Raw genomic sequence first — 15,422 nt, 5'->3', positions numbered from 1 at the left:
CCTTTGTATTTCAAATTCAACATAATATTAAATTTTTACATCTATGCCTTGTCCCCAAATCTGCTTGTAATCTCTTTCACAATTAATGGAGGTATAATCTTTTTCATGTTATAAAGTCAAACTTCTAGACTCCTGTGTCTCCAGCTTGACCCTTACCAGGTCCATTCTATTGTGGACAAATTATGACAATTCTCCTTTAATAACAGCTTTCTGATATATTCTCTCCATTGATTTACCACTGCTTATTTCTAGTTCCTATAACTTACGCTTTTCCTACACTAAAATAAAGTTTCCCTAACTCCAATATCTTTCTTCTACCAATACTCTTCTTAAAATTCTGATTATGTTGTTGTCTGGAGAAAAAGTGAAAATTCCTTGAGGTAACACTCAATCAGATTTTACCCAACCTTTACAGTTTGGGGTACAGTCATTTTCCAATACATACTCATCCTATGCTCTAGGCAAATCAATGCATTTCCCAAAAATATACACTTTTACTTTTTTTTTTCCCCTAGAATACCTAGGAATTTATCTTTCCTTCAAGGCTTAGTTTGAATTAGGCTTTCTCCAAATTAGTCTTCCTTGATCCTTTCACAATAAAATATCACAGTATCTGCTCTCTGACTGTAGGAGTGCTCTGACTTGTACTATTCAACAGATGACTTTTCCTTAACTAAACAATGAGCCCCTTTAGAGTTGGACTGTGCTAACTTCCTTACACTTTATACAAGTAATAAATATATCAATAAATGGGGGGCTGAAATATTTACAGTCTAGTGCATGTGCACTAAAATAAAAATAATTGAATTTTTAAAGTCAGCTTATAGAAGCATTTTCTATCACTTGTTTACTGAAATTACGATTGTGGAAACTGAAGCTATCTACTCTTTGTAATATATTGCTGTGTTTGAGCAATTCTCAAGGAGAACTGAATGGAACAAACTCCACATCCTAATGGTTGATTGCTGATCTAGGCAGAATGCATTTAATCATTATATATATTTTGTACACATTGCAAAAAAATGGAAATAAATATCAGTAATGGAGAAGGCAAGTTATCTAACAAAAATACTCTGAACCACTGTCTGCCGTTACTAGTAATTTATGCTTTTTTCTCATAAAACCTTATGGATCTAAGTTACATGTATTAACATAACCCATAAAATTCAATCTTCAGAGGGGCACTATAACAAGCTTCGGTTAGAAATTTTATTTGTATGTTTAAAACAAACCTATGTGCTTCTTTAAATTGAAACTCTCCTATAGAAGTCAAGTCATGCACAGGGTAATTGTGATGTGCCATTTAAAGATGATTTCATTCAATTGCCATAAACAGAAAATGAGCAAGAACAAAAGAAACAGAACTTACCTATTGTGCTAACTCTGGCTGAAGGACTAGCTAATGCTGCTGGGACAGAGGCTTTGAGGGGGCCTGCCCCACTGTTTATTCTCAGAGCTGGCATATGGGGAGAGGTGGGTGATGTGGGTGATTTGCCATCAGAGGTCTTGGGTTTAGCTGATAGGTTCAGTGGCTGTGCCACTTCATCCTGCAATGATCATTAGAACATGAGCTGTGATAAGGAAAGGCTGATCAAAAATGCCTAGAAAAACACAGGTATACAGCCTGTCATTTCCCATCAAAGTACTCTACCAATCAGTGATCTCAACATTTATTCGGAACATCACAGTGTTTCGTTAGCTGTCAATATAATGTCACTTTCAACTATATACTACAAAACACTTTGTATTAGACAAAGTACACGTGCACTCAACTATCCACAGAGAGAACATAATTGATGTAACCTGGAAAAAATGTTCTTAAAAGCTATTCTTTGCACTATTCATTTTCATTGAGAGAGATAACATAGTTCACATAAAAGTATGATGTAGGTAGGTTTTTTGTTTATTTTATGTATTTATTTATTTATTTATTTTGTATTGCAATAATAGACTGAATCTCAAGCATCTTTATATCCTGGTATTTTGCTAGGCTACCTGGAACATCCTTGATGGAGGCCTTAAGTAGTTGTGTACCTCTGATCATAATTGGTCTCCAAACAAAATACAAAGAAAAATAAAAATTTCTGACCCTTAGAAAATAATATTTTCTCCTAGACTGCACAGAAACGCTTTTAAATATTATCTGAAAATAAATAAAATGAGCATTTTGTATTATGTATTAATTAGCTATTAATTATTTATATGCAACAGTGTTCTAAATACTTAACCAACATCATGTTTTTAAAATCCGTATTTGTTTTCCAGATGTTCTTTTTTTTTTTTTTTACTATAGGGTGCGTGCACTTGCCAGAAAGACAGAGAGAGAGACAGAGAGACAGAAAGCGAGAAATAACACCCCAGGGAGGATGGCCACACCACGATCCCTTCTCCTCCATTCTCCTCTTGGGATCTTGGGCATGCACGCACATGCACCTGGCATGAGTTTAAGCCACCACGTCCGTGACTCAAACCGCGGTCGACTACATGGGAGTCCAGCGACATAGCCATTATGCTAACTGCTGGTCCAAGATGTTCCTTATTTTACACTATATACAGTATGAAGATTTGTATGTGTTCAGTTCAGTATGTTAGTGATTTCCACCTTCTGCTCTATGTTTTAAGAAGTCAAAATATAGGTTAAGCTCAATTTTATACCTTTCTGTACTAGCCCTTATGCAATTTAATGCATAACATTTACAGATATGTAAATCATTGAAGTTTCTATAAAAACTCAATAATATCAGCATTACATTATTTTTATATTATCGTAAAAGATAGTTATTGTATTTCTTTTCTGTGCTCTACTGAAATCTTGTGTTTCTTGTTGATATATCATTATTCACATTACATCTGATTTTATATAGATATTATTGTAGAATAAGAGTTTAGTTTCTACTTAGCTACTATTTCATTAATTAATAAATAAAATTATCTACCAATAGCAGAATAAGTGGTTAAAAGTAGAACAATTTTTAATCCAATATAATTGGTGAACTGAAACATATGTTAATTAATACATATATAAATTTTATGCATATATTTACTAAAAAAGGAAGTTTACAAAACTGGTAAAATACTATATGACATCTATTTCAAGTTTATATTTTTAAATCGTTAATTATTCTTAAATGATAATTATGTTTTTAGGTGTACTTCTGAAACTGAACAGACCAGGAAAAATTACTCTTGTATCATCTATTCAGTTCCGTTTTTTGTTTGTTGTTTCAGGGGAAAAAAGTTATTTTAAAATCCATGAGATAATTCAAACTGGCACTCTGGTATTATGTGATATACATAATAAGTTATTGGCCATTGTACCAAGTGTATACTAATTCATAGCATCTTGGTAGAAAGTAAAATAATATGGGAAGGTAACTTTAATAAACTTACTTTAGCATCTGAAAAACTATAGAGGCAAAATTGTTCTTAGATTGCTCAGTCTGAAACATTTAATTGAGCTGTTCAGCCATCATCCATACATATGATGCCATGGTTAGCAGATACCCAGAAGTACCATGTCTTTGTATTGGGTCATCAGAAAAATCATGGGATATTAACACCTCATATTACATGTAAGTATGAATAATTCTCAGAATGTGACCCCATGACTAACACTATCAGCACCACCTGGAAATATGTTAGAATGCAAATTATCATCATAGAAACCTGGGGCTACAACCTGTGCTTTAACAAGCACTCCCAGGTGACTCTGATACACACCACAATTGAGAGCCACTGCCTTACATAATGGGAGGCTATTTAAAAAGTCTTATTAGGTTTCAAAACCTTTTAAACAGCTTCCTCAGTATGAGTTAACATTTTGATTAACTGCTAGAGGGCATGGCCACTCGCCAGAGGGAGAGAGGGGAAAAAATCTCCAAAGGTGAGTAAGTGGTCACACTGCAATTCTTTCCCCAGCATTTCATCATCCCATCAAAATTCTGGGCACAGGCTCGGTGTATTTTTCAAGCTTTTTGGACCATGATTTAAACTGCAGTTGGCCATGTGGGGACTGGCTCCCACTGTACTGAACTTTACCTTTGCACATAGGGCTGGCCTACAAGGTAACATTTGAAAAAAATATGTAATATTATCTCAGCCTTTAAAATATAATTGGGACATATCATATGGCAATAATAATAAATTAAAACATGCATATGCAGAACAAAAGAAATGCTGCTGAGATTGAGTAGGGCAATAACGATTAGGATCCAGAGCTTTCCCCTGTCCATTAAACCCAAACAGCCTGTCAGGTAGGAGCTTTATTGACTACTTTCTATGCAGCTGTAATTATTCCAGGCACTGGTTCCCCCACCAAATGCTGTATGTGTTTACTACCTTCTGTGTGAAATTCCCGGCTTCTGTCATAAACAGCATAGAATTTCCCTTTGATAGTGTCAAAAAATTTTTCACAAAAAAAATTTGGGAAATATTTGGAAGAATTAATGGTAACTATTTCACTTGATTGTACCAAAAATAAAAAGAAAAGAGGGAGGAATGTATTCCGAGTTGAATCAGGAAGGGTTTATGAACACTGAGAAACAGAGTATGCGTGTGTATAGAGGGCGAGTGGTGGTGTTGATGCAGATGGAGTGGGTGCTGATAGGGTGACTTGTCCTATGTCTTAGCTTTAAACACTAAGAACTATTACACGCCCATGCTGAAAGATGACTACTGAACGTATTGATCAGAGCAAGAGACCACTGGGATTTTAATATTCTGCTTCACTCAAGGCAGCAAGATGTCTTAAAGCTAGAAAGTATAAGGCTCCACGGACATAATAGAGGCTGACAGTTCCAAACTTGAAATAAATGTCATTCAAAATTGTTCTTTCATCCTCTTCCATTGTGTGACCAGGCTAATGAGATATTAAGAAGAGCTCACATGCTTGATCCTTATGCTAGTGACAGTATAAATAATTTTGACCCATTATATGATATTATTTCACAATTTGGTTCTTTTAATAATTTACTGCTGAAATAGTATACCTAATGCCTGTTATTCATGAAGAATACAAAAAAACCCAGTACTTCTTCATTTTCTATTATTTTTCATTTGACTAGATAAAAATTTGAAAACTCTATAAAAAGGACATGGCTATTTATGGCATGCATTCTTATAATTATGAATATGAGCAATAAATGCTGAAGGTAAGACTTCATCCTTTTTGTTTTTAATGTGCAATATCTTATGTAGGAGAAATCTGAAAATAAGCATGAGTAGCCCTTATTCTTAAAAATAAAATATACACTTTTAAATGGTAAATAATTTACCTATAGAAGACTGTAAGTAATTTTCAAGATCACAAATGCATTGAAAAAGAGCATTTCTATCAAATACCTCATCAAGCAGTGAGGAAAACAAGTTCTTTTTAATTACTTGCCCAATTATAAAATGAGGTTGTCAATTAAAACATTTGAAATGTTGGATCACTGGAAAAATGATGCATTTTTAAAAGTTACTTATTTATTCATTCATTTATTTTAATTTGACCAGAGAGAGAGACACAGAGAGAGAGAGAGGGAAAGTGAGAAAGCAAGCCATCAGATCTGTGACTCGAACTGTGGTCAGCCACAAGGGAGTGTCCAGTGCTCTAACCACCCCACCACCTGCTGGTCCCCATGATGCATTTTTGCATAGAAAAACAGAAAAATATCATGACTTATCCGATGATCCAATAGCCTATTTCAGAATTATTTAATTTATGCGTAGTAGTTATAAATTTCTGGATTCACTGAGTACCTCTAAACTTGTATAGCATAAACACAAAGTGAGCATTTAAGTACATGTGTAAGCTCAGGTAAACACATTTTAACTAGTAGAAGGATAATGATTACATTTTAGAGTTCATTATAAATATTTCAAATAATTTATTTACTCTTAAAGGCTATAATCAATAATCTCATGGAAAAAAACTAAGGCTCAGGAATTTCTTTCTTCCTTTCTTCTTTCTTTCTCTTTTAATTCATTTGTTCCTTCCTTCCCTTCTTTTGCTTTGGCCATAGGCCATGTGCCTTCATTAGAGAGACACAGAAAGAACCAGAGAAAGGGAAAGTAGAAAGCATCTCCTACAGAAAATGGTCATGCTGCAATCCCTTTATCCTCCATTTCTCTCTCCTTTCAGGATTTGGGGCACGTATGCAAATATGCCTGGTACGTTTTTTAAGCCACCACGTCCTGGACTCCAACTGCCTTAACCACTATGCCATAGGCTGACTCAAGTTTGGAAATTTCTAATGAAATTAGAAATTTTGAAGTAAACATAAAATACTCTTTTAATTTTTATGATATATTTAAACTGAAATTTAAAAAGACATTGACCAAACAATTTCTTCAGTTCAAACCCAGCCATATAATTCACATATAGAAAACCACATGAAGATTAATAAAATTAAGTAATACAAGGTGGTCTTTGAAGAGTTCATTTAAATGCATATAATGAAAAAACTATGCATAGATTTCAAAAAGTTTTTGCACCAAAATAAACTTGTAATTTAATATCATTTTTCCATAACTTTTTGAAGTATCCACATATATACACTTGTTATTTTTGCATTAGTAAATAAGTTAAGGCACAAATTGGTGATTTAGTTTAATGACTTTTTGTGCTTCTTTTTTTCTGTTATATAGAAGAAAAAATTTCTTTCATTCAAATAAATAAATAAAATAATTCTTTAAAATGTTTCCTTTGGTAATACTAAAGAATTATTTAGATTATTCTTTGAGAAAAATTATAAGAATTAATGTACAATACACATGGTAAAGAAAATAATATTTTTATACATCTAAATACAAGTTTAGAAATCTACTCATGAATATAACATCTATAAACTACTGGAAAATCTTGGTTGTCTGAAATGAAATGCAAAACAAGTAAAATAATAAAATAATTTTATTTTTATAAATAATCCTAACAGTTCAGGTATGTTCCACTTATAATTACTGAGACTTGTCAGAAATATGAGCTTGTGCTCAGAGTAGTAGAAATATTGCAGAGGCCCCAATTAATTTGTATTCCAGAAAATGGCAGTCCTCCACACAGATAAATAAATAAATTGAATAAAGAAAAAGAAAGTGACACATGCCAGGCTTGCATGTTTGCTCCTGATCCAGGCCAGCTAAGACTGGGGTAGACCATGGCATGGAGTCCTTGTTGATGCCTGTCTTTCTCTTCCTGCCACCACCCTTTTTGTTTTTCTTTCTCATGAGGAAAATAAATGATAGAACTTTAAAAAAGAAACACATGCAAACAATATGACACAAATCTGTAGCCTTAGATATACCATGGTAATATCAACTGTCATCATGGACTCAAAGATTATTCCACGTAAACTTAAATAAATACTGCAAAATAATTACATAAAGTTAAAATATAGTTCCCTTAAAGGGTTCTCTAGAAAACATGTTATTCTAACATAATTAATTATATACTACTTATAATTTATAATTTGGAAAAACCAAATGATTTAGAGAATTCAAACAATTTATGGAAGAAAAAGTGTTCTCTGGGATCCATGAGATGTATGTCTTTCTACCCCCATTCTTTAGAATCAATTTCTTTGCTAAGAAATTTTAATGAAGAACTAGAAAACATGCATAACAATATTATAAAGAAATCAACTTCTCATTCCTTCCTGTTTTTATCCTTGTCTTTAACAACATAGAAATATACCTATATGTGTGTTTTTAGACCCCTGAGGATATGCAAATGGTTAAGTTTTTGCACCAAAATAAACTTGTAATTTAATATCATTTTTCCATAACTTTTTGAAGTATCCACATATATACACTTGTTATTTTTGCATTAGTAAATAAGTTAAGGCACAAATTGGTGATTTAGTTTAATGACTTTTTGTGCTTCTTTTTTTCTGTTATATAGAAGAAAAAATTTCTTTCATTCAAATAAATAAATAAAATAATTCTTTAAAATGTTTCCTTTGGTAATACTAAAGAATTATTTAGATTATTCTTTGAGAAAAATTATAAGAATTAATGTACAATACACATGGTAAAGAAAATAATATTTTTATACATCTAAATACAAGTTTAGAAATCTACTCATGAATATAACATCTATAAACTACTGGAAAATCTTGGTTGTCTGAAATGAAATGCAAAACAAGTAAAATAATAAAATAATTTTATTTTTATAAATAATCCTAACAGTTCAGGTATGTTCCACTTATAATTACTGAGACTTGTCAGAAATATGAGCTTGTGCTCAGAGTAGTAGAAATATTGCAGAGGCCCCAATTAATTTGTATTCCAGAAAATGGCAGTCCTCCACACAGATAAATAAATAAATTGAATAAAGAAAAAGAAAGTGACACATGCCAGGCTTGCATGTTTGCTCCTGATCCAGGCCAGCTAAGACTGGGGTAGACCATGGCATGGAGTCCTTGTTGATGCCTGTCTTTCTCTTCCTGCCACCACCCTTTTTGTTTTTCTTTCTCATGAGGAAAATAAATGATAGAACTTTAAAAAAGAAACACATGCAAACAATATGACACAAATCTGTAGCCTTAGATATACCATGGTAATATCAACTGTCATCATGGACTCAAAGATTATTCCACGTAAACTTAAATAAATACTGCAAAATAATTACATAAAGTTAAAATATAGTTCCCTTAAAGGGTTCTCTAGAAAACATGTTATTCTAACATAATTAATTATATACTACTTATAATTTATAATTTGGAAAAACCAAATGATTTAGAGAATTCAAACAATTTATGGAAGAAAAAGTGTTCTCTGGGATCCATGAGATGTATGTCTTTCTACCCCCATTCTTTAGAATCAATTTCTTTGCTAAGAAATTTTAATGAAGAACTAGAAAACATGCATAACAATATTATAAAGAAATCAACTTCTCATTCCTTCCTGTTTTTATCCTTGTCTTTAACAACATAGAAATATACCTATATGTGTGTTTTTAGACCCCTGAGGATATGCAAATGGTTATATCCTTCAGAATAAAATTTTACCTTTATTTACATTTTCATTCATTCTCATTCTCTGACTATATGCTTTACTCCATATCACAGTTGTCTCAAAGTTCCACTTACTTAAATATTAGCATAAATTAATTACTGAAAATCAAACATTTACTTGGCAGTTACCAAATTTATACCATTCTGATGGCAACAGACAAGAATATATAAATTTATGCATCTATCCATCCATTCATTCATTATTTACAAAATAGTATTTCAACTATTTATTAATGGTTATTACATGCCAGGCATTAAAAAACACAAATCAACTGTGTAGGTATGTGGCTTAGCTCTGAGGCTTTGGTCTTCTGTGGTTACTAAAAAATGGGAAAAGAAGTACATTTACTTTTTATTCAAGCCCTAGGTATAGATCTAGGTGGAATTATGTTTTCTAAAACTGAATTCTCCTTAATGACAGTGTTTATACACATTGAATAACATTTAATATATTGTTTCAATGATAAAAACTCTTTGATTATATAATAACTATATAATGATTAAATAAATATATATATACAATTTCAGGCTTCTTTCCCACATTATTTGAAAACTGTGACTGTCCTAGTATTTACCATAAATCCTCATGTGATGTAACTAGCAATAATAACATATGGGGAAGAGTAAAGGCATTTGTGAAACATGTTGCAAAATTAATCATGCTGGTGCTATTATCCTCTCTGATGAAATAATCGTATTAAATTAAGTAGGGAGTTACATGACAGCCTGAAGTGCTCGACGTGCTGCTGCTGCTCCTCCCTTCCCCAGCCTGTGCTCACATTCATGTCTCTCTGTCAGTAGCGGCCCTCTTAGGCCTCCCCCTGACCCAGATAAGGCATGTCTGTTCTACAGGTCAGTAGGTTAAATAGAAGAAACAAAAGAAAACAAAACAAACATAAGAATCTCCAAAACACTGGAGTGTACCTGCTGACCTTTCCTTCAGGAAGAATTAGAGGAGAAAATGTTAGCATTTATGTGCAAGAGTCAATAAAGTTAATAGATAAATATAACAAGTTTAAAATGATTTCCTTAGCTCTTGACAAATAAGAAATACTACGCATGTAGTTTTCTCAATCCATACTTAAATTAGTTAGTTCCTGAAAATCTAGTCTGCCATCTTACACGGCATATAGTCTTGAAGCCCCCTTACATGAACAGATGCTTACTTTCGGACTTACGATTTGCAAAATGCCTTGTTAACCAGGCGGAAAGAGCTCTAGGAATTTTTTGATAGGTATACATACTTCTGCTGTGTCAATGCTATCATTATACTTGATTGCTATTTAAACGAAAGTTTAGAGTTATGTATCTGAGGGCAATATGTTCCAATGTTCCAACTTCTCATTTGCTGTTTTGTTTTGTTTTGTTTTGTTTTTGCCATTTTACACGTTTGCTTAATGTATACCTGCTCCTCTTAAAAGCAGATGCTAGTGGTGTGATTGGGGGATATTTGCTTCACTGTGGTAATTACACATTTCTTTCATGTTTAAATTGTTGGCTCTTAATTAATTTAAAGTTATTCAAATCATATCCATCATTTAATCTGTTGTTTAAAATGATCCCTCTTCTTTCTTTTTCCATACCTTAATACCTTTCCTTGTTTTCTGAGTTTGTTAATTTAATGCTTTGATGCTATAAATTATACATACAAACACACACATACATATTTGAAAACAAACAGAGAAAGAATAGAGTGTGGTTTCTGGAATACCGGTTATATTTCAACTCCATTGCTTTAATTTAAAAAAAAAAAAAAAAGTGCTTCAGAAAACCTAAACCAACTAATGCCATTCTTTCTACAGAATCCTGTGATAGCTAGTGTCCAAGATGGCCCAGAATCATTCCTGCCTCCTGGTATTTATGTCCTTGTGTGTAGTCCACAATCTATTAAAACAATCTATTTAACCAACAGGATATTGCAAGAACCAGAGTTTGCTGATGCTATGTTATAAAAGACATTACAGCTTCTCCCTTCCTTTTTCATGGGTCACTTGCTCTGGGGCAGTTTCTTGACCTCAGCACTAGTGATATTTTGGGCTGAATAATTCTGTTTTTAGTGGTTCTCCTATGTAATGTAGGATATTTATCAGTATCTCTGGCCTTTACCCACCAGAATTAGATGTTTATATAACCTCATCTAAGTTGCAATAACCAAAATATCTCCAAACATTGTAAATATTACCTGGGGGATAAAATAACTCTTAGTTGAGAACCAGAGCTCTGGGAGAAGCCAACTGGAGGTCATGAGGACCTCCAATCAGTCCATGGAAAAGTCCACAGGCTAAGAAATTGAGGCCGCCTGCCAACAGCCAACACTAACTTGTTTGGTATGTGAGTTGTCTTGGGAGTAGATACACTAGCACCAGTCAAGTTTTCCAAAGGTGACAACTTGACAACTTGACTGCAACCTCCTGAGACATTAGCTAGAGCCACCCATGGAAGCTGCTCTCAATTTCCTGCACACAGAATCTTTGTGAAGTAAGTATTTTCTGTTCCAAGTCACTAAGTTTTGAGGTATTTTGTTAGGTAATTGTAACTAATTCATTCTCTACGAAAGAGTTGTAGCTAATATACATTCATTTCTTACAGAATGTCAAAGCATTTTTTTACCAAGAACCTCATTTCGACTCCAGGAAAATACTTGTTTCTCGTTCTCAAAATACATTTAATGACTTTCTCTCATTTAATACTTTGCAGAACCAGATGTTGTTCTTCCTTATAAATTTTCCTTCATTATCTTTTACTATTTATTCTCCCTTCCCTTTAGCACCTCTAATTTAGCTTTTGCATCTTTGATTTTAGATTATCTCTACTTTTATTTCCAAAATGACCTAAAAATACACTGTCTAAACAGTGTCTACATACAGTATGCCATAAACATACTTAGAAAAATGCCAAATGAGAAGACCATTAGCCATAATACCAAATGAAACCTACTTTCAGACATTCTGCAGAGTCAATATTTCTATATTCAAAAAGAGGAAGATGGGGAGGATATAAGTGTCAACCATAAGATTTGATTGAAACAGTTATAACACGAGCCAGTATGAAATGTATGGTGTTTCAGGCTCAACTTTGTTTAACCTTTGGTCTCCAGACATCTTCGAATTCCTAATCATAATGGTTATTTTGTCCTATGGTGTTCATTACAGCTAGATGATTGCTACTATCATTTAAAATGATTAACAGTTCTTCTACCAAGAGGCTAAAAGAAAGAATAGAGCAGTAAGAAATGATGTTAATAATCACACTAGCTCTTATTAACCTCTAAATGTAAATCTCCAAAAGCTTTTAAAAATGCTTTAGAGAAATTAAAGAGTTGGTTGTTCCATGTGCACGAAAATTTAATGTGTTTTTGGCACCACCTGATCAGTCCTTAAATTTATAATTACAAAGCATTGATCATTGTTACTTTTCTGTTACTTCCACTTGAAGATAATGTGTAAAAAAGCTAGCCAAGAACTACGCATTTGTCAAATGATGGAGTAGATTCACACACACAAAAATAAATAAAAGTAGCTACGGAGATAGATAGCTTTACAAAATAAACTCTAAGAAACAGAAGTCATGCTGATCGAATTCTACTACCATCTCTATATTGGGGCTAGCATCTCTACCCAAATGTGCAAAATGAACACGCTAACTCTGTTTGAACCAACGAAAGGTACTAATATTAGAAGGTAAAAGAGAACAATATAAACATCAAAATGAATTAGTGATCGACTGAACCACAGGAATCAGTAATAATATCACATGGAGATGTAATAATATCACATGGAGACATGATTAGCCTGATTTCAGGGATAAAATAAAAAACACTGATGTAAACATTTATGAAATGTTAGTGATTTTGAAATCAAAGAAAACACTTAGGAATACCCTGAGAGGGCTCAAAAATTTACATTTCAAAAACAGCTTTGGAGACAGGGAGTGGTGCAGTGGTAACTCAACACTCTGGGGCTGACTCACATGTGACAACTCAGGTTCATGCCAGGGACCTCCCTGAATATGCCAGGAACACACACATCCATGATCCAGGGCTGGCTGAAGCTGGGTGTGGATCTCAGTGTCAAGATTGACCCAGAAGGAGATCTTTGTCTTTCTCTTGCTTTCTGTCTCTCTTGCTCATGGGAGAAAGAAATACATCAACTTAGAAAATAATCTATGGTTCTCTTAGGAAGCTAGGAAAAGTTTGGCCTGGCTATAAGCAAACAGAGCATTTCTAATTAGCAACTTTGGAGATTCAGGAAAAAGAAATATTGGGTTGTTAGAAAAGTCATGATGTAGTTTTCTCTACATAAAAATGCATCATGGCTTTTCCCACAACCCAGCAGAAGGCATACACAAGTCATTTAGTACTACCTCTGACCAAGTAAGTTAAAGACCTCATTACCAACGCTCATGTACCTGAAAAACAGGAACTGATGAGCACAAAGCCCCAGGTGTGTGAACCTGCTGTAACTGTCTGCTTAATTCTTAAGGATAGTTAACTGATAGATTGCTATATATTTGGGAGAGTTGAGGACCAAACTATCTAAGGCATACAACCTTGGGAAAGGATGGATACACAACAGTACTTCAAAAAATTCATTAGAAAATTTGGAATTAATGTATAAATTTATTCTGGAGTGCAAAAAAAATTAAATTCAGGCATTTATTTTTTAATAGTATGCATTTTTCTAAGAACTTTTTGAAGCACCCTAGTGTGTGTGTGCATCTGTATGTGTGTACGTGTGCACACACAATAGATCTGAAGGTGAATAAAACACAAACAAGAAAAGGTTAGGGAAGGCAGGCAGCACCCTAGTGTTACTGACTATAACAATCATACCACTCAATTTCTTTTCTTGTGTGTGTTAGCTGTTTTCATGAATTTTTGATGGCAGCATAATCAGATCTGGTAGCTTTTAAAATTTTTTCTATTTATAAAGATCTCCTCTGATAATCTGAATACTCCTACCTTTTACAATATAATTTCTTGGAGGATAGGTATTAGCATACTAGTTTTTCAAATCACCCATCTATGTTGTACATATTAACTACTAAATATCAAGAGGATATTGGAGGGGCTGGCTGGTAACATGGATTCGCACATGGTTGACCATGGTTCGAGTCCCAGACTTGGCAGTTTGCTTTCTCACTTTCCCTTTCTCTCTCTCTTTGGTCAAATTAAAACATAATTATAATAGATAAAAAATAAATAAATAAATCTCTTTTCAAAAAGGAGATAATGGAGATTAATAAGTAACTAAAATCTTGGTAAAGTTTTTAATTTTTAATAAACTTCTGCTATTGGACATGTGAACTCACTAGATAAACAGAGACAGTAAACAAGAAATGACTCCCCGGGAGGATGGTCAAGTCACAATTCCTTCTCCTCCATTCTCTTCTAGAGATTTCAGGCATGTGCACACACACGTAATTGGGGTGAGTTTCAAGCCACTGGGCCCAGGACTCGAACCATGGTTGATCGCATGGGAGTCCAGTGCTTTAACCACTACATCACCTGCTGGCCCAATTTTGGTAAATATTTTTTCATGTGTTTTTTGTTTTTTATTAATGTGTTTTTAAAATTCTTTATATCTATATACAGTGCATATCATGTACATTGTGCAAATGTCACTGACTCATGAATAACTAAACAGGACCATATGTACCATCACAGTATATCCCTCCAATCTTTAAATCTCTCCAAATGAATTCTTTTCACCACTTGAATTTCCTAGCTCTCCCCAGTTTTCACAACTTTGCTCCCTTTTCTTCTTGAGTTGCCCTTGGACTTGAAGATTTGACTATTGTGAGATTCACTGTTTTCTACCCAGACATTTCAGCTAACAAAGTCATTGTCAGAAACTCTCCAGTGACAGGCTTCCTATTAATTTAGTTTGAAACTTTACTAGGTCAGTACCTCCAAAGTACAACTATTGCACTGTAGACAGAGAAAACAGGTTAGCTATTAAAGACAAAAGGTAAAGTATCCAGAGACAAGTAAAAATAAAATTTAAGTACAAAACTCATTTCTCCTACTCCAACTTGCTTTAACCTAAACTGGTAACCACACTTCAGGTTATGAGCAGTACTAGGAAGTTTTCTTTCTGAACATAGAAGATTTTACCAACTGCCCTAGGCTCACTCCTCCTCCCTCCCACAATGTGGTAAATTCATTCTTTAATGTTTTACTATTACTCCAAATAGAGAGATAGGTCGCGGGAAAGAAAATAATTTACAGTTGGAAAGCAATATGGATGCTAAATTATGGGACATTTTAAGGTAATGAAATTGCTAGGATTTTTCAATAGTTAAAGAAGTATAACTGGGGGCTAGCCAGTGGTGTGGTGGTTAAGGCACTGGACTCCCACATTGCTGACTGCAGTTCAAGTCCCGGATCTGGCCTGGTGGTTTTTCTCACTTTCCCTCTCCTTCTCTTTC

General features: G+C 33.7%; 1 protein-coding gene across 12 annotated transcripts in view; it reads right to left on the bottom strand.

The window, feature by feature from the left end:
• Positions 1–15,422, bottom strand: part of SOX5 (SRY-box transcription factor 5) — a 1,018,333-nt gene that overhangs the window by 45,133 nt on the left and 957,778 nt on the right. For all 12 annotated transcript variants that reach the window (XM_027771080.1, XM_027771084.1, XM_027771082.1 and 9 more), the window contains one exon: positions 1,370–1,547. In XM_027771080.1, coding sequence (XP_027626881.1) covers positions 1,370–1,547 — 178 coding nt within the window. The remainder of the gene's footprint in view (positions 1–1,369; positions 1,548–15,422) is intronic.

This window comes from Tupaia chinensis, unplaced genomic scaffold (genome assembly GCF_000334495.1).
Source record: "Tupaia chinensis unplaced genomic scaffold, TupChi_1.0 Scaffold000028_1, whole genome shotgun sequence".
Classification (NCBI taxonomy): domain Eukaryota; kingdom Metazoa; phylum Chordata; class Mammalia; order Scandentia; family Tupaiidae; genus Tupaia; species Tupaia belangeri.
This window is presented reverse-complemented; position numbering and strand designations above follow the sequence as displayed.